Source organism: Phyllostomus discolor, chromosome 9 (genome assembly GCF_004126475.2).
Source record: "Phyllostomus discolor isolate MPI-MPIP mPhyDis1 chromosome 9, mPhyDis1.pri.v3, whole genome shotgun sequence".
Classification (NCBI taxonomy): Eukaryota; Metazoa; Chordata; class Mammalia; order Chiroptera; family Phyllostomidae; genus Phyllostomus; species Phyllostomus discolor.
The window spans coordinates 64,386,786-64,399,009 of record NC_040911.2 but is presented as its reverse complement, the minus strand read 5'-3'; the positions used below and the strand labels follow the sequence as shown (position 1 = coordinate 64,399,009).

Below are 12,224 nucleotides of genomic sequence, written 5' to 3'. Positions count from 1 at the left end.
TTGACATTGTTCCACAATCTTAGGATTCAGTCACAAACCTGGGTGATAGACACTTTCTTGATTCTTCTGCCTGTAAGTAGTAAATCATTACCAGTTGACTGCATCCACAATGTCCACTCTTTCTTCATTAGGACCCTAAAGGGCTTGTTTACTGACACATCAAGAAGTTGCAGCTGGCTGGTTAGCCCACCAGGTATCACAGCAAGTTGGGTTTTCAAGTTTCCTGAGGTTACTTTTGCGCTTTGTGTAACATGGGTTTTGAAGTGACCAAAAACAGGCAAAACTGTTTTTTAAGTAATCCTCCAGGCCTTTGTGACCACTTTGTTAAACCAGATGTCCACACCTTCTTCATTCGTCATCCTTTTTCATTGCATGTGGACAATAAACTCCACTTGGAATCTTTTCTTTTGGAAATGTTTTTCTTTTAAAGATGATCATAGGTGGTAGCTTTGTCCCATCTGCAGAGCAGGCAAGAACAGTGAACTATGTTTTCTCATGACCGCTAGTTTTAACAGTCATGGTATTTGCTCCTTTGATATCCACAGTTCTGTTGGATGGCTCATCCATATTGGTAATCTGGGACAGCTCAAAGTTGTAAGTCTTTTTGAAGACTGATAACGTAAGAATGAAATTCTAAAATGTAATTCTCATAGGCTGCTGGAAGTTTTTTTGGCAAGTTTCATTTTTATCCTCATGCTCAAACCTGCTCTCTTTATAAAGTTAAAGCACCATTGAGGTGTCCCCAAGAAATCATCAATATTTTTTTCTCATGGAATCCTTTTACCTTCTTCTTGTATCATCTTAGTCAAAATAGAGATCCCAGTTTAACATTGCTCCAGAACTTCACCTCCTGCTCCACCTCTTGCCACTATGGAGGTTTCCCTCACATTGCCTTCTTCTGTCTTGGCAATCTGAAAAAGCTTTTCTTTCTGTTGCCTCCACAATCTGATAACACTCTCTATGGGAGGAGGTCTAGAGTGTCTCTCTGCAGCTCTGTTGCCATGCTTTTCAGCATTCTTAATAATTGTTAGCTTAAAGCTTGCAGTGTAGAAAAACTGTTTCAACATTTTCCAAGGGATTTTCCAATAGTTTCTCCTGCCTAAAGTTTACGTGCTGTTCACTGTATGGTAATAAAGTCAGCATCACCTATCTTATCAACTGGGTAACAATCAACATGATCTCTCTTACTCTGTGGATAACTCTGTGGATAGCTCTTCATTTCATTTCATTGAGTCGCAACTGCTTTCATTATAAGTTCTTTGTAAATTCAACAAAACCAATTATCATATTCCAGGATATTATTTTGCATACGGATATCATTATTGCTTTCTAGAGTTACACTTTTAACACATAGCATAAATAAAAGAATTAAAAATACTTATATAGATATGGAATTAGTACTACCCATGGATAATGCACATCCTTATTTTTCCCTCAAAATTTTGGCAAAAAAGTGCAGATTATACATGGCAAAATACAGCAGGTGTTTACCTGTCTGTCTCTCCAACCAATCAGCAAATCCTGGCCTTGTGCCTTATTAATCTCTAAAGACACAACCTTACCAGGCAGACACACACATAAATACAATAATGTTTGTGAAACTGAATTTTTTTTAAATCCAAAGATAGTTGTTTACTACATTTATATATTATTTTTTTAAATTTTACTATAGCCCTGGCTGGTGTGACGCAGTGGATTGGGTTCTGGCCCGTGAACCAAAAGGTCTCTGGTTTGATTCCCAGTCAGGGGACATGCCTGGGTTGCAGGCTAGGTCCCCAGTAGGGGGCACATGAGAGGCAACCACACAGTGATGTTTCTCTCCCTCTCTTTCTCCCACCCTTCCCCTTTTAAAAATTTACCGTAAAATAACTTATATTCCTTCCTTTAAAAGTAATTTTAAAATTTGAATCAATTTGTTATTTTGAAAGTCTTTCTTTTTTAAATAAACAATTCCCTACAGCTTTATTTTCAGTATTCAATTTAGAGACCAAAGATCAGTAGTACTCTAAACATCTAGTAAAAGTTTGTATGCCCATTGCAAATAAAGCACTTACAAATAAAAATGCAAATTATAAAAGTTTATGTCAAAATATTCTGGACCTACCAGTTATCTCTCTTCCCAAAATAAAAGGTAAAACCAACCTTTTTGAGTTATCTTAAACAATACATCTGAGTTCAATCAGACTTTTACTCTAGGTTCACCTTTCTCACATTAGAAGTCTAGATAGTGCCCTGGCTGGCGTAGCTCAGTGGATGGAGCTCGGGCTGGGAACCAAAGTGTCCCAGGTTCGATTCCCAGCCAGGGTACATTCCTGGGTTGCAGGCCATAACCCCCAGCAACCGCACATTGATGTTTCTCTCTCTCTCTCTCTCTCTCTCTCTCTCCCTTCTCTCCCTAAAAATAAATAAATAAAATTCTTAAAAAAAAAAAAAAAAAAAAAAGAAGAAGTCTAGATAGTCTCAAGTCCTAGAAGCAGGAATGGTATATTTGTGTTACATGTTTGTGTCCAAAGTTAATTTTACATCCCAAAGGTTACAGATATAAAATGTTACTAATTGATGAAAATATATCAGGTTAGCCAAAAAGTTTATTTGGTTTTGTCTGTAAATAAGATGGCTCTAGTAGCACTTAGCTGTCTTTAATGTTATTTGAAGCAATTTTGTTAGACTGTATTGTGACAGCCGTCATATCAGTGCACATTTTAAAAATACTTATCAAAATTGGTGAATTTTTGTGTTATCAATTTTAATATTGAAAATGGAAGAAAATACGCAACATTTTCAGCATATTATACTTTTAGTAAAGGTAAAAATGCAACTGAAATGCAAAAAAAAGATTTGTGCACTGAGTGTATGGAGAAGGTGCTGTAACAGATTGAACATGTCAAAAGTGGTTTGCAAAGTTTCTTGCTGGAGATTTCTCACTGGACCATGATGCTACATGGTCAGGTAGATCAGATGAAGTTGAGAGCAATTAAATCGAGACATTAACTGAGAACAATCAACATTATACCATGAGGGAGACAGATGACATACTCAAAATATCCAAATCAATAAAGTTATTGGTGAAAATGAAAAATGTGTCTTTTATTTTACAGAAAAAACTAAATGAACTTTTTGGCCAACCCAATAGCAAAGGGAACGTTATGGCAAAATTGCTTTGCTTCAAACAAGGTCAAATGAAAGAGATCATATTAAGACTGCCTGAAAAGCCCGAAATTACACCTCTCAGCTTTGTTCTTGTTGTAAAATATCCACATGGCACTAAGGTCCATGCAAATATTCTACCACCTGCTAGGCCTGCCAAGGGCACAAAGAAGCCAATGAATACAAAAATAAAGATGGAGTCTTTTTATCTTCTGCTATATTTAAATCAAATATAGCCTCAAGTCTCCACAAACTAATATGGCAAAACAGAACAGGAAGAGAGCAGCAATATTCAAAGTGATACTTTTGGGAGACATGCAAAAACTGCTTGGCTTTTGTTTACTATCTTAACATTTATTCAGGTGCACAAATATATTTTCTGGTATGTAAACATGTTTTTATGTCAGATACTTAGCAGAAGCACAACATGGGTTTTATAAATTTTAAGAATCCCAGCTCTGCTACTTATTGGCTAGGAGCTAGTAGACAACTAGTCAACCTCACTGAGTGTTAATTTCTTCATCTGTAGGTTGGGGTAGAAACACTACCTTCAACAACTGTGGGAAGATCAATGAAATTCTGACAATAACAAACAACTATATCATCACTTTCTATCCTCTCATTAAGCTCCAGACCCCATGTCCTATAACCTCCCAGACATTTCCATTTGGATCGTGCCTTTTTCTCAAAGTCAACATACATAACACCTAACTCATCCTCCCTTGTCATTAGCCATGATCTGCTCCCAACTCTTCTGGATCTATCCATGACATGTCCATTGTCCCCAACACCTAACACCAATTATCAAATTTTGAAAATATGTTTATTGCTAATCAGACTAGAGTGGAGACTATAGTCCTAACCCTTGCTGCTGGCAAGCCCAAAGGGAGCAACACTTAAGAAAGCAATGTGAATCGAGGCACAAACATGCTAAAATCCAACAATTTGATTTCAATGGAATCTACTCAAAGAAAATAATGCAAAATATAGAAAAAGCTGTTTCCTAAGATGTTTATGGCAGTATTACTTATATTACTGAAAGCGAGAGGTAGGAAGGGGGAGTAAGAAAAAAGGAAGGAATAAAACAATTTAACCATACAAGAAATGGTAAGCTAAATTATGGAAGACAGTCTCAACAAATGTTTGTAGTTAATAAAAATGAGAGAAACAAAACAAGGGGAAATGCTAGTATTAGATAAATTTAAAAGGCAATATTTAACATTGTAAGTGAACTTAGAGCAACAGATGCACAAAAGAAAATATACCACAATGTTCTATTTTGCTCTATAGTGCATGGAGCAAACTAGTGAGAAACTAGTCTCCCTCTCTGGTTCTAAATATTTGGTCCAAACCCTTGTGTCACTTGATTGCACTTGACTGTGGCTTCTGATCCCAACCCTCTTCTCCTTCTGATTAATTACTCCTCATCTAGCTTCTGCAAACTTCACTTTCATTATTTTATTAAGAGAAGCACTCCTTCTACTCTGGTTCTTTAATATCCCACCCTTCCTTTCCATTCATGGAACTTCTTATTTCAGGACCTCATCACTTGTTTGCTCCATCATTACCTGTGTTTAGTGCCACCCCTCCCATGAGCCCCAATCCATTTTTCCTGGCCCTGTTGGCAGAGACAAAGTTCTCAGAATTATTATTTGACCTGCTAAGAATTCTCCAAGCAGGCCCTCTCACCTACAGAATAAGATCTGAGCTTCTAACTCAGGTAAACAAAACCTTTCTAATCTGGCCCTGAACTAGTCAAGCAATCCTACTCCTCTCCTTCCCGACAAGTCCTCAGTACAACTCACTGTCCTGCCCCTACTCCTGGCCTACACAGTACTCCAGTCATTTATCTGACACTTGGATGCCCACAGCGACCAGGATTCTAGCACCCTATCCTTAATGCCCAACATTACCCTCACTACTCCCCCACCGGACATGAGGAAGAGGTAGGCTGGCATTCCTTACCCTTCCACATCATTGCCATGTATATTCCATCATCTCTTAGTTGAAATTGCCCTCCCCCTCTACTTTCCCAAATTCTAACCCTGCTCTGTCCAGTATGTAGCCACTAGCTACATATAGCTACTTACTCCTGGAAATGACGCTAGTCTAAAATGAGATGTGTATAAGTTTACAATACATAATAAATAATATTTTATTTTCATTACCTATTGATATTATACAAATTAGATACATGGGATTAAATAAAATATATTATTAAAGTTAATTTCATTTGTTTCTTTTTACTTTTTTAAATGTGACTACTAGAAAATTTAAATTGCACATGTGGCTCATATTATATTTCTATTGGACAGAGCTGGTCTAACCATTCTTCAGGGCCTAGCACAATTAAAACTTCAAGGTGCTCTTATTTTTATACCACTCTTAATTATCTTTTTTGCCTCTTTGAAATTCTATAACAGAGTCTACCATATAAGCCACTATCTAATTACACAGTGCACTATTGTTTACTATTACCCCCACTCTTCTTGTTATAACAATGCCATTTCTATACCCTGTTTTGGGACTCAGTAGCCACTAAACTTTTAATGAGACAAAGGATCTTTGTTGGAGCAAGATAGCAATACACAGTATGTTTTTCTGTTTTTGTTTTGTTTTATTTACTCATTTACTTTCCCAATAACAATTGAAACAGTGTAGGGAGAATTGGAAGTCAGGGGACATTATAGCTCTTTCTTCTTCCTATATATAGACAATTTAGCACATGGTTTGGCCCCTTGTAAGGCCTTCTATGCCTCAGTTTCCCCCCACTGTAAAATCAATCAGGCCAATCTATAATATAAAGCCAGATCAAAGTAGCTAAGCAAGTTCTAATTGGAGTCATTACTATGACACAAAGAAATACTCTACTTTTCACAGCTAATTGTGTTTTGTCAGTCAGCTGTCTTAAACACAAAATTTTTATGAAGAGAAAACCAGTCCATCACAATTATGAAAAGAAGTAAAGGTGGGGGGGGGGATTACCTATGCTTCTCATAGCCTATGAATGATAGACAAGTAATGGAAGAAGAAACTGTCAAGTGCCTACTCCAAGTTAAAATAGTTTATATTGGGTTGGCCAAAAAGTTTGTTTTTTTTTTTCTGTAAGTTGGCTCTAGCAGTGCTTAGTTGTCTTTAACTTCATTCGAAACAATTTGTTAGATTGTATTGTGACAGCTGTCATATTAGCGTGCATTTTAAAAAAAACATCAAAATTGGTGAATTCTGGTATAGCCGTTTTAATATTGCAGATAGAAGAAAATATGCAAGATTTTTGGCATATTATGCTTGATTATTTCAATAAAGGTAAAAACGCAACTGAAACGCGAAAAAATTTGTGCAGTGTATGGAGAAGGTGCTGTGACTGATAAACATATAAAAGGGAAGTGGTTTACAAAGTTTCATGTGGAGATTCCTCACTGGATGATGCTCCATGGTCGGGTAGACCACTTGAAGTTGACAGCAATCAAATCAAGGCATTAATTGGGAATAATCAACGTTATACCATGAGGGAGAGAGCTGACATAACTAAATAATATACATGACCTGAAACTGAACAAAACAGTGAAATCTCAAGGAATGATGATTGTGGTAATTTCCCCTGCCTCTATTATTTTGATACTTATTACAGACTTGTTCTCTCTTCATAAAAATTAGTCTTGCCCTGGCTGGTGGGGCTCGGTAGACTGAGTGTGTAGATTGAGTGCCGGACTGTGAACCAAATGATCACTGGTTCCATGCCCAGTCAGGGCACATGCCTGGGTTGCAGGCCAGGTTCCCCAGCATGGGGCAAATGAGAGGCAACCACACATTGATGTTTCTCACCCTCTCTTTCTCCTTTTCTTCCCTTCTCGCTAAAAATAAATAAATAAAATCTTTTAAAAAATTAGTCTACTTAAGACAGCTGGCTGACAAAATATCCAAATCAATAAAATTACTGGTTAAAATGAAAAATGTGTTTTATTTTATGGAGAAAACTAAATGGACTTTTTGGCCAACCTAATATATCACACTCACAATAACCTTTACAAGGCAGACATTATCAAACCCATTTAACAGAGTAAAGAAACTAACGTTCAAACATAGGCTAAGTAACTAGGCCAAATTCACGTAGCTGTGCTGCAAATGAAAGTCAGTAGTATCATCTCTGTATGTAAAAAATGACATCGTTATTAATACTGGAAGATAAAATGGGTGCAAGAGTATTATAAAATATACAAATAAAAACACAATAATAATTTCTATTCATTTTCTTCAAATAGTTTTCTTGATCTTGGCTAATTCCCATCTTTCAGATCAAGAGACCTTTTTTCCCAAGTAGACTTTTTCTTAAAATAGCCAACAAGTGGTGAAGTGGTAGGAACTAAGGCAGTAATGTACTATTTTTCTTTAAAGTTTTAAACCACAATTGAAAGTGGAAGTTTACATTAAATATTATGACTAAAATTCCTGAGATACATTTACAAAAATCTAGTCCCAATGGGTAAAAATTACAATAATAAACTAAGCCATTCCACAAACGAATGCATCAACAAAAGAACAACATATATCTATAGAAATATCAAAGAACCTCTCCATGTTACACAACTTAAGTCATAATGACTTCAAATGAAATGATAAAAGTTCCTCAAAATAAGACACGCATAAATGAAACCACAATTACATAGCCTTGAAAGCTGGCTAACTACTTTCTCAGAATGGTAACTGTGTACTGTGTATCTCTAAGAAACCAAACTGATCTCGGTTTAATTGATTCTGCCTTTACAAAACAGTCAAATTAATCTTACAGACTTGGACATTACAAAAGTTAAAATTCTCTATCACAGAAAAAGTCCTAAAGTATCAAATGCTTTAAAATACTGCTCAACTTATCAAAAATGCCCCTGCAGTAGGTGTTAATCAGTCACTACAAAAAGGCTCTGCACAATGCAACCTGTGTGTGCCTGGTATTTTACTACAGGAAGTAGAAAGTTCAGTTTACCAAGAACACCACATTTCACTTTCAAAGGTCTTGAAAACTAATCCCTCTAACAGTAACTAATTTACATTTCATCCTAAACTGAACAAACAGTGAAATCTTAAGGAATGGTGATTGTGAAGAACTTCACTTGGCAAAACCAGATGTTTTTTTCTTTTAGAGTATAAAAATAATTTGCAACTTTTAATCTCATGAACAAGATCTTTATGTAAAATTCTTACAAATAAAATTAGTTCTTTTATTGCTATATTCAACATATTAAGACTATGTACCCTAAATTAGGGACAGATATATTAAGACTACCTGCCCTAAATCAGGTGATTTTTGCTCATTTTAAGAAAAATGGCACCTCGAAGAAGCAGAGGTGTCCTTTTCTCAGCCCCCAAATACACAAAGTCTACAGACAGCAAAGATGTCTTCATCCTAAACAAAAGGTACAACTAAGGAAGAAAATAGAACACAAAACAGCTTAGCAAACCAGCTACAAATCACCTGCAGCAGGTAACAGAAAGCCTTGTGGATACTGCACAACCACAGGGATGAGCTTCATCCCGGTCAATTGCAGACCCACCTGAGGAGCTACTGAACCTCCACGCAGCAGTCTCATAAAAACGGAAGATGGCATATAACCATTACTGTCATCCTGCAATAAAGGAGAAGCAGTCTCCTTGAACCTAGGAAAGTCACCCCTCCCTCCAAGCAAACACGACCAAGAACACAAAGAAACTGAAGCAGCCAGATTCAAAATAAAGATAAAATTTTAAAGGGGAGGGGGTGGAGTGCAAAGAGATATTATAGTTAAATTTAATGTATCCTGGGACGACCTGGAGTCTCAGTCTCAAAAGTAAAAATAAAATTTAAAGGGGGAAGAGGAAGCAAAAAGAGAAACAGTTCAATTAAGTGTATGCGAGGACTACTTAGGGTTAGTATACTCTGGGACTCATAAAAATTTAAAAATTGGGAAGGGAGATGACAGCTCAACGCGCGTGTGAAGGCAACTTAAGGTCCAGTATTTGCTGGGGAAGGGACGGTCACGGCTGTGCCCACCTCGAGGTTACCCAGTGAGAATACAGGGTAACTGCTCGAGGGCCAGGTTGCCGGTTTTCCGGGGAACAATGCCAAGACCCAGAGACCGGGTCAGACGCCCAGCCACCCTCACCCCACGCCCTCGGCATCCCAGCTCCGACCCCAACCCAGCCCGCGCCCGAGCAGTGCTTCCGATACTAGAGCTCCCGCCCGCGCCTCACCCAGTAGCGCCCGCAGGTGCTTCAGGCGGGTCAGCACGTCCTTCTTGGGGTCCAGGACCTTCTGGGTGGACTTCTTCACATCCCCGTGGCTCCTTCGGGAGAACATCCTGCCGCGGGAAGCCGGGGTCCCGCCGGGGGGACAAGGAGGCGCCTGCGCTGCACAAGTCACCGCACAGGGTCCAGACCTGAGAATCGCGTGGGCCACTTGCAGCCCCCCTTCGCGCTGCCGCCGCAACAGTCGTGACTATAGGAAGGAGGGGCAGGCCGGGCACCAATAGGGGAGGGGCAGGAAGGTGGTGTCAAGGCGAATCAACGGCCCCGCCCCGAGGGAGGTGCCAGTCTCACCTCAGACGCTGAGCTCGTGCGCGTTGATCTGGACTCCTAGAAGGGGCGCGAAAGGTCACCAAGGAGTGCCTAGGAGCCCCAAGGAGCCCCAAGGAGGGCCAAGGAGGGCCAAGGAGCGCCAAGCCCGCGCCACGCGTCACAAAGAAGCTTGCCCCACGCCTTCACTGTACTATAAGTCCCGGGATGCACTGCGATAGAGCCGTCCAATCAGACTGCGGCGACTTTGGCACGCTGGGAGTCAGTGGGCCGGCCCTAAGCACAGTCCGCCTTCCACCTAGCAAGGTCTCCTGGGAAATGTAGTTATGCAAGAAGCAAGGCACTGCGACCGCCTTTCCAGAACGTGGAGCTATTGGGCAGCGACGCCCAGGTCTGTGCCAAGCCCAATTCCCTCTAGTGTTACGTGAACCATAGAAACACCTCAGTAAGAAAAGTTTCAGGGCTTTGAAAATTCAAACCATTTTAAGTTCTACAATAGCTTCTGGAATCACACCGAGGGGACAGGGATCCATGGAAATCCCTTTGATCATCCCAAAATCGCAGCTCAAATACATGGCTTTGGCAAGAGGGAAGGATGTGCCTAGGCTGTCGATGAAGAGCCCTTGGTTTCTGAGACCCAACCTCACTTGGAATATGAGAGTCCCTCACTCAGATGGTTCTACAGGATCTTGCTTCTTGCTTCGTAAGAAATGCACGTTCTCTGTTGTGCAAAGCCCTATTAGCAATCCAGTAGTAGAATAGTAAACAGAACCTGAGGGACATGGCACTGAATCCTGAATGCCTTTTAAGGCCAGGCACCTGTAACTTGGAATAAGACTGAGAAGGAAGATGGTCTGGAGATGTCTTACAAGAGATCTTACTGCATCTAGATACTTTGATGCTACAAAGTATCATTTTAGCAAGTATCCATACTTAAACTGATTGTTTAAAAACATGTGGTTTCCATCAGATTGGAACCACAGAGTTTTTTCATTTGGATGAACTGTACCTTGGAGGATGAATCAGGGATTTACACAGCTTTGCACTGATCGCTGAGCACAGTATTTGGCCTCTGGAAACACTCAATAAAAGTTCATTAAATAAAAGAAAATAAAAAGCCAAAATGGTGCTATATATTTTTTTCATACATAAAAAAAACCTCATAATTGTTAAAGCCTCTAGTTTTAGAGTTGTCCAAATAGCATTTCTAGAACTGGATTATATTCATACTGAAGGACTATTATTCAGCAATGAAAAGGAATGGACTAGTAATACATCCAGTAAAATGGATGAATCTCAGACCCAGAGATGAAAGCCCCATCCATACTCAGGATGATGGCAGAGCTGTCCTACCAGTTTGGGTCCCTAAATGACATCTCCTTTGGAGCTACAAACCCCTCAAGACTGTTACAAGAGAGAAAAAAATCTTTTAAGACATTTTGAGTGGCCTTGTTACAACAACTTAGCCTGTACTTGATCATACATAGTAAGTCACAATATTCATTGCCAGGTTTCTTTAAAATGATACCTTTCATTACACTGATTGAACAAAAATAGAAGGCACTTGCCTTCGGAAATTCAATTTTTTTCTACCATAAAGTAACCTGTCATCATAGTTAAACATTTATTGAGCACCCGCTATGTATAAAGCATGAGTCTAAGTCTTGGGGATAAAAAGATGCAGCCTCCTGATCTCCAAAGCATACAATGTAGTTGAGGGGCAGAAGAACTGCATAAATAACTGGGTAAATGACAGTGTATTGTGAACATGTGACACTGTCAAAACTTGGTAGTACCGCATATGATTTCATTTATATGTGAAATCTAAAGGACAATATAAATGAACAAAAAAAGTAGAAACAGACTCACAGATACAGAGAACAGACTGATGGTTGCCAGAGGGGAAGAGGGTTGGGAGACTGGGTGAAAAAGATGAAGGGATTGAGAAGTGCACATTGGTAGTTACAAAACAGTCATGGGAAATATATTCAATAATATTGTTATAACTATCTATGGTGCCAGGTGGCAAATGGAAATATTGGGAGAACACTTTGCAAAGTACAGAATTGTCTAACCACTATGCTGTACACCTGAAACTAATACAAGATAATATTGAATGTAAACTGTAATTGAAGGAAAAAAAAAGAAAAAACTTGGTAATACCAGAAATAGGCATTTGTGCAGATAGATTCACCTCTTCTATCCTATAAGCCTCTAGTTACTGATGAAAATGTAGAACTCCAGGTCTTCTCCAAAAATTTAAGAAACATAAAGTATCATTTTGTTGCTTTGTTCACCCACATGTATTAAATAAAAATAAATAAAATACTTACTCTTCAAAATCATTCCTGTAGTACTGTGAATTTGGGGGCATCACTAGCTCTATAATTAATTCTTTATCACTGGAGATTCAGGGTGTCAAGTAATTTGCAGAGATCTAAGTGCTATTGAATAAATGTCCCACTTTCATCAATAAATAAAGAAAATGAAATCAACAGTTAAAAATTTGTGATGCAAATGAAAACCACCCT

The 12,224-nt window shown here is 38.8% G+C and overlaps 1 protein-coding gene across 3 annotated transcripts in view; it reads right to left on the bottom strand.

The window, feature by feature from the left end:
• Positions 1 to 9,625, bottom strand: part of RALGAPA2 (Ral GTPase activating protein catalytic subunit alpha 2) — a 369,400-nt gene extending 359,775 nt beyond the window's left edge. For 2 of the 3 annotated variants that reach the window (XM_036009475.1, XM_028523690.2), the window contains exon 1: positions 9,373 to 9,624. In XM_036009475.1, coding sequence (XP_035865368.1) covers positions 9,373 to 9,478 — 106 coding nt within the window. In that variant the 5' untranslated portion in view covers positions 9,479 to 9,624. Of the gene's footprint in view, positions 1 to 9,372 lie in introns of all 3 variants that reach the window. The other variant, XM_036009474.1, reaches the window with a different exon arrangement.
• Positions 9,626 to 12,224: the final 2,599 nt, after the last annotated feature.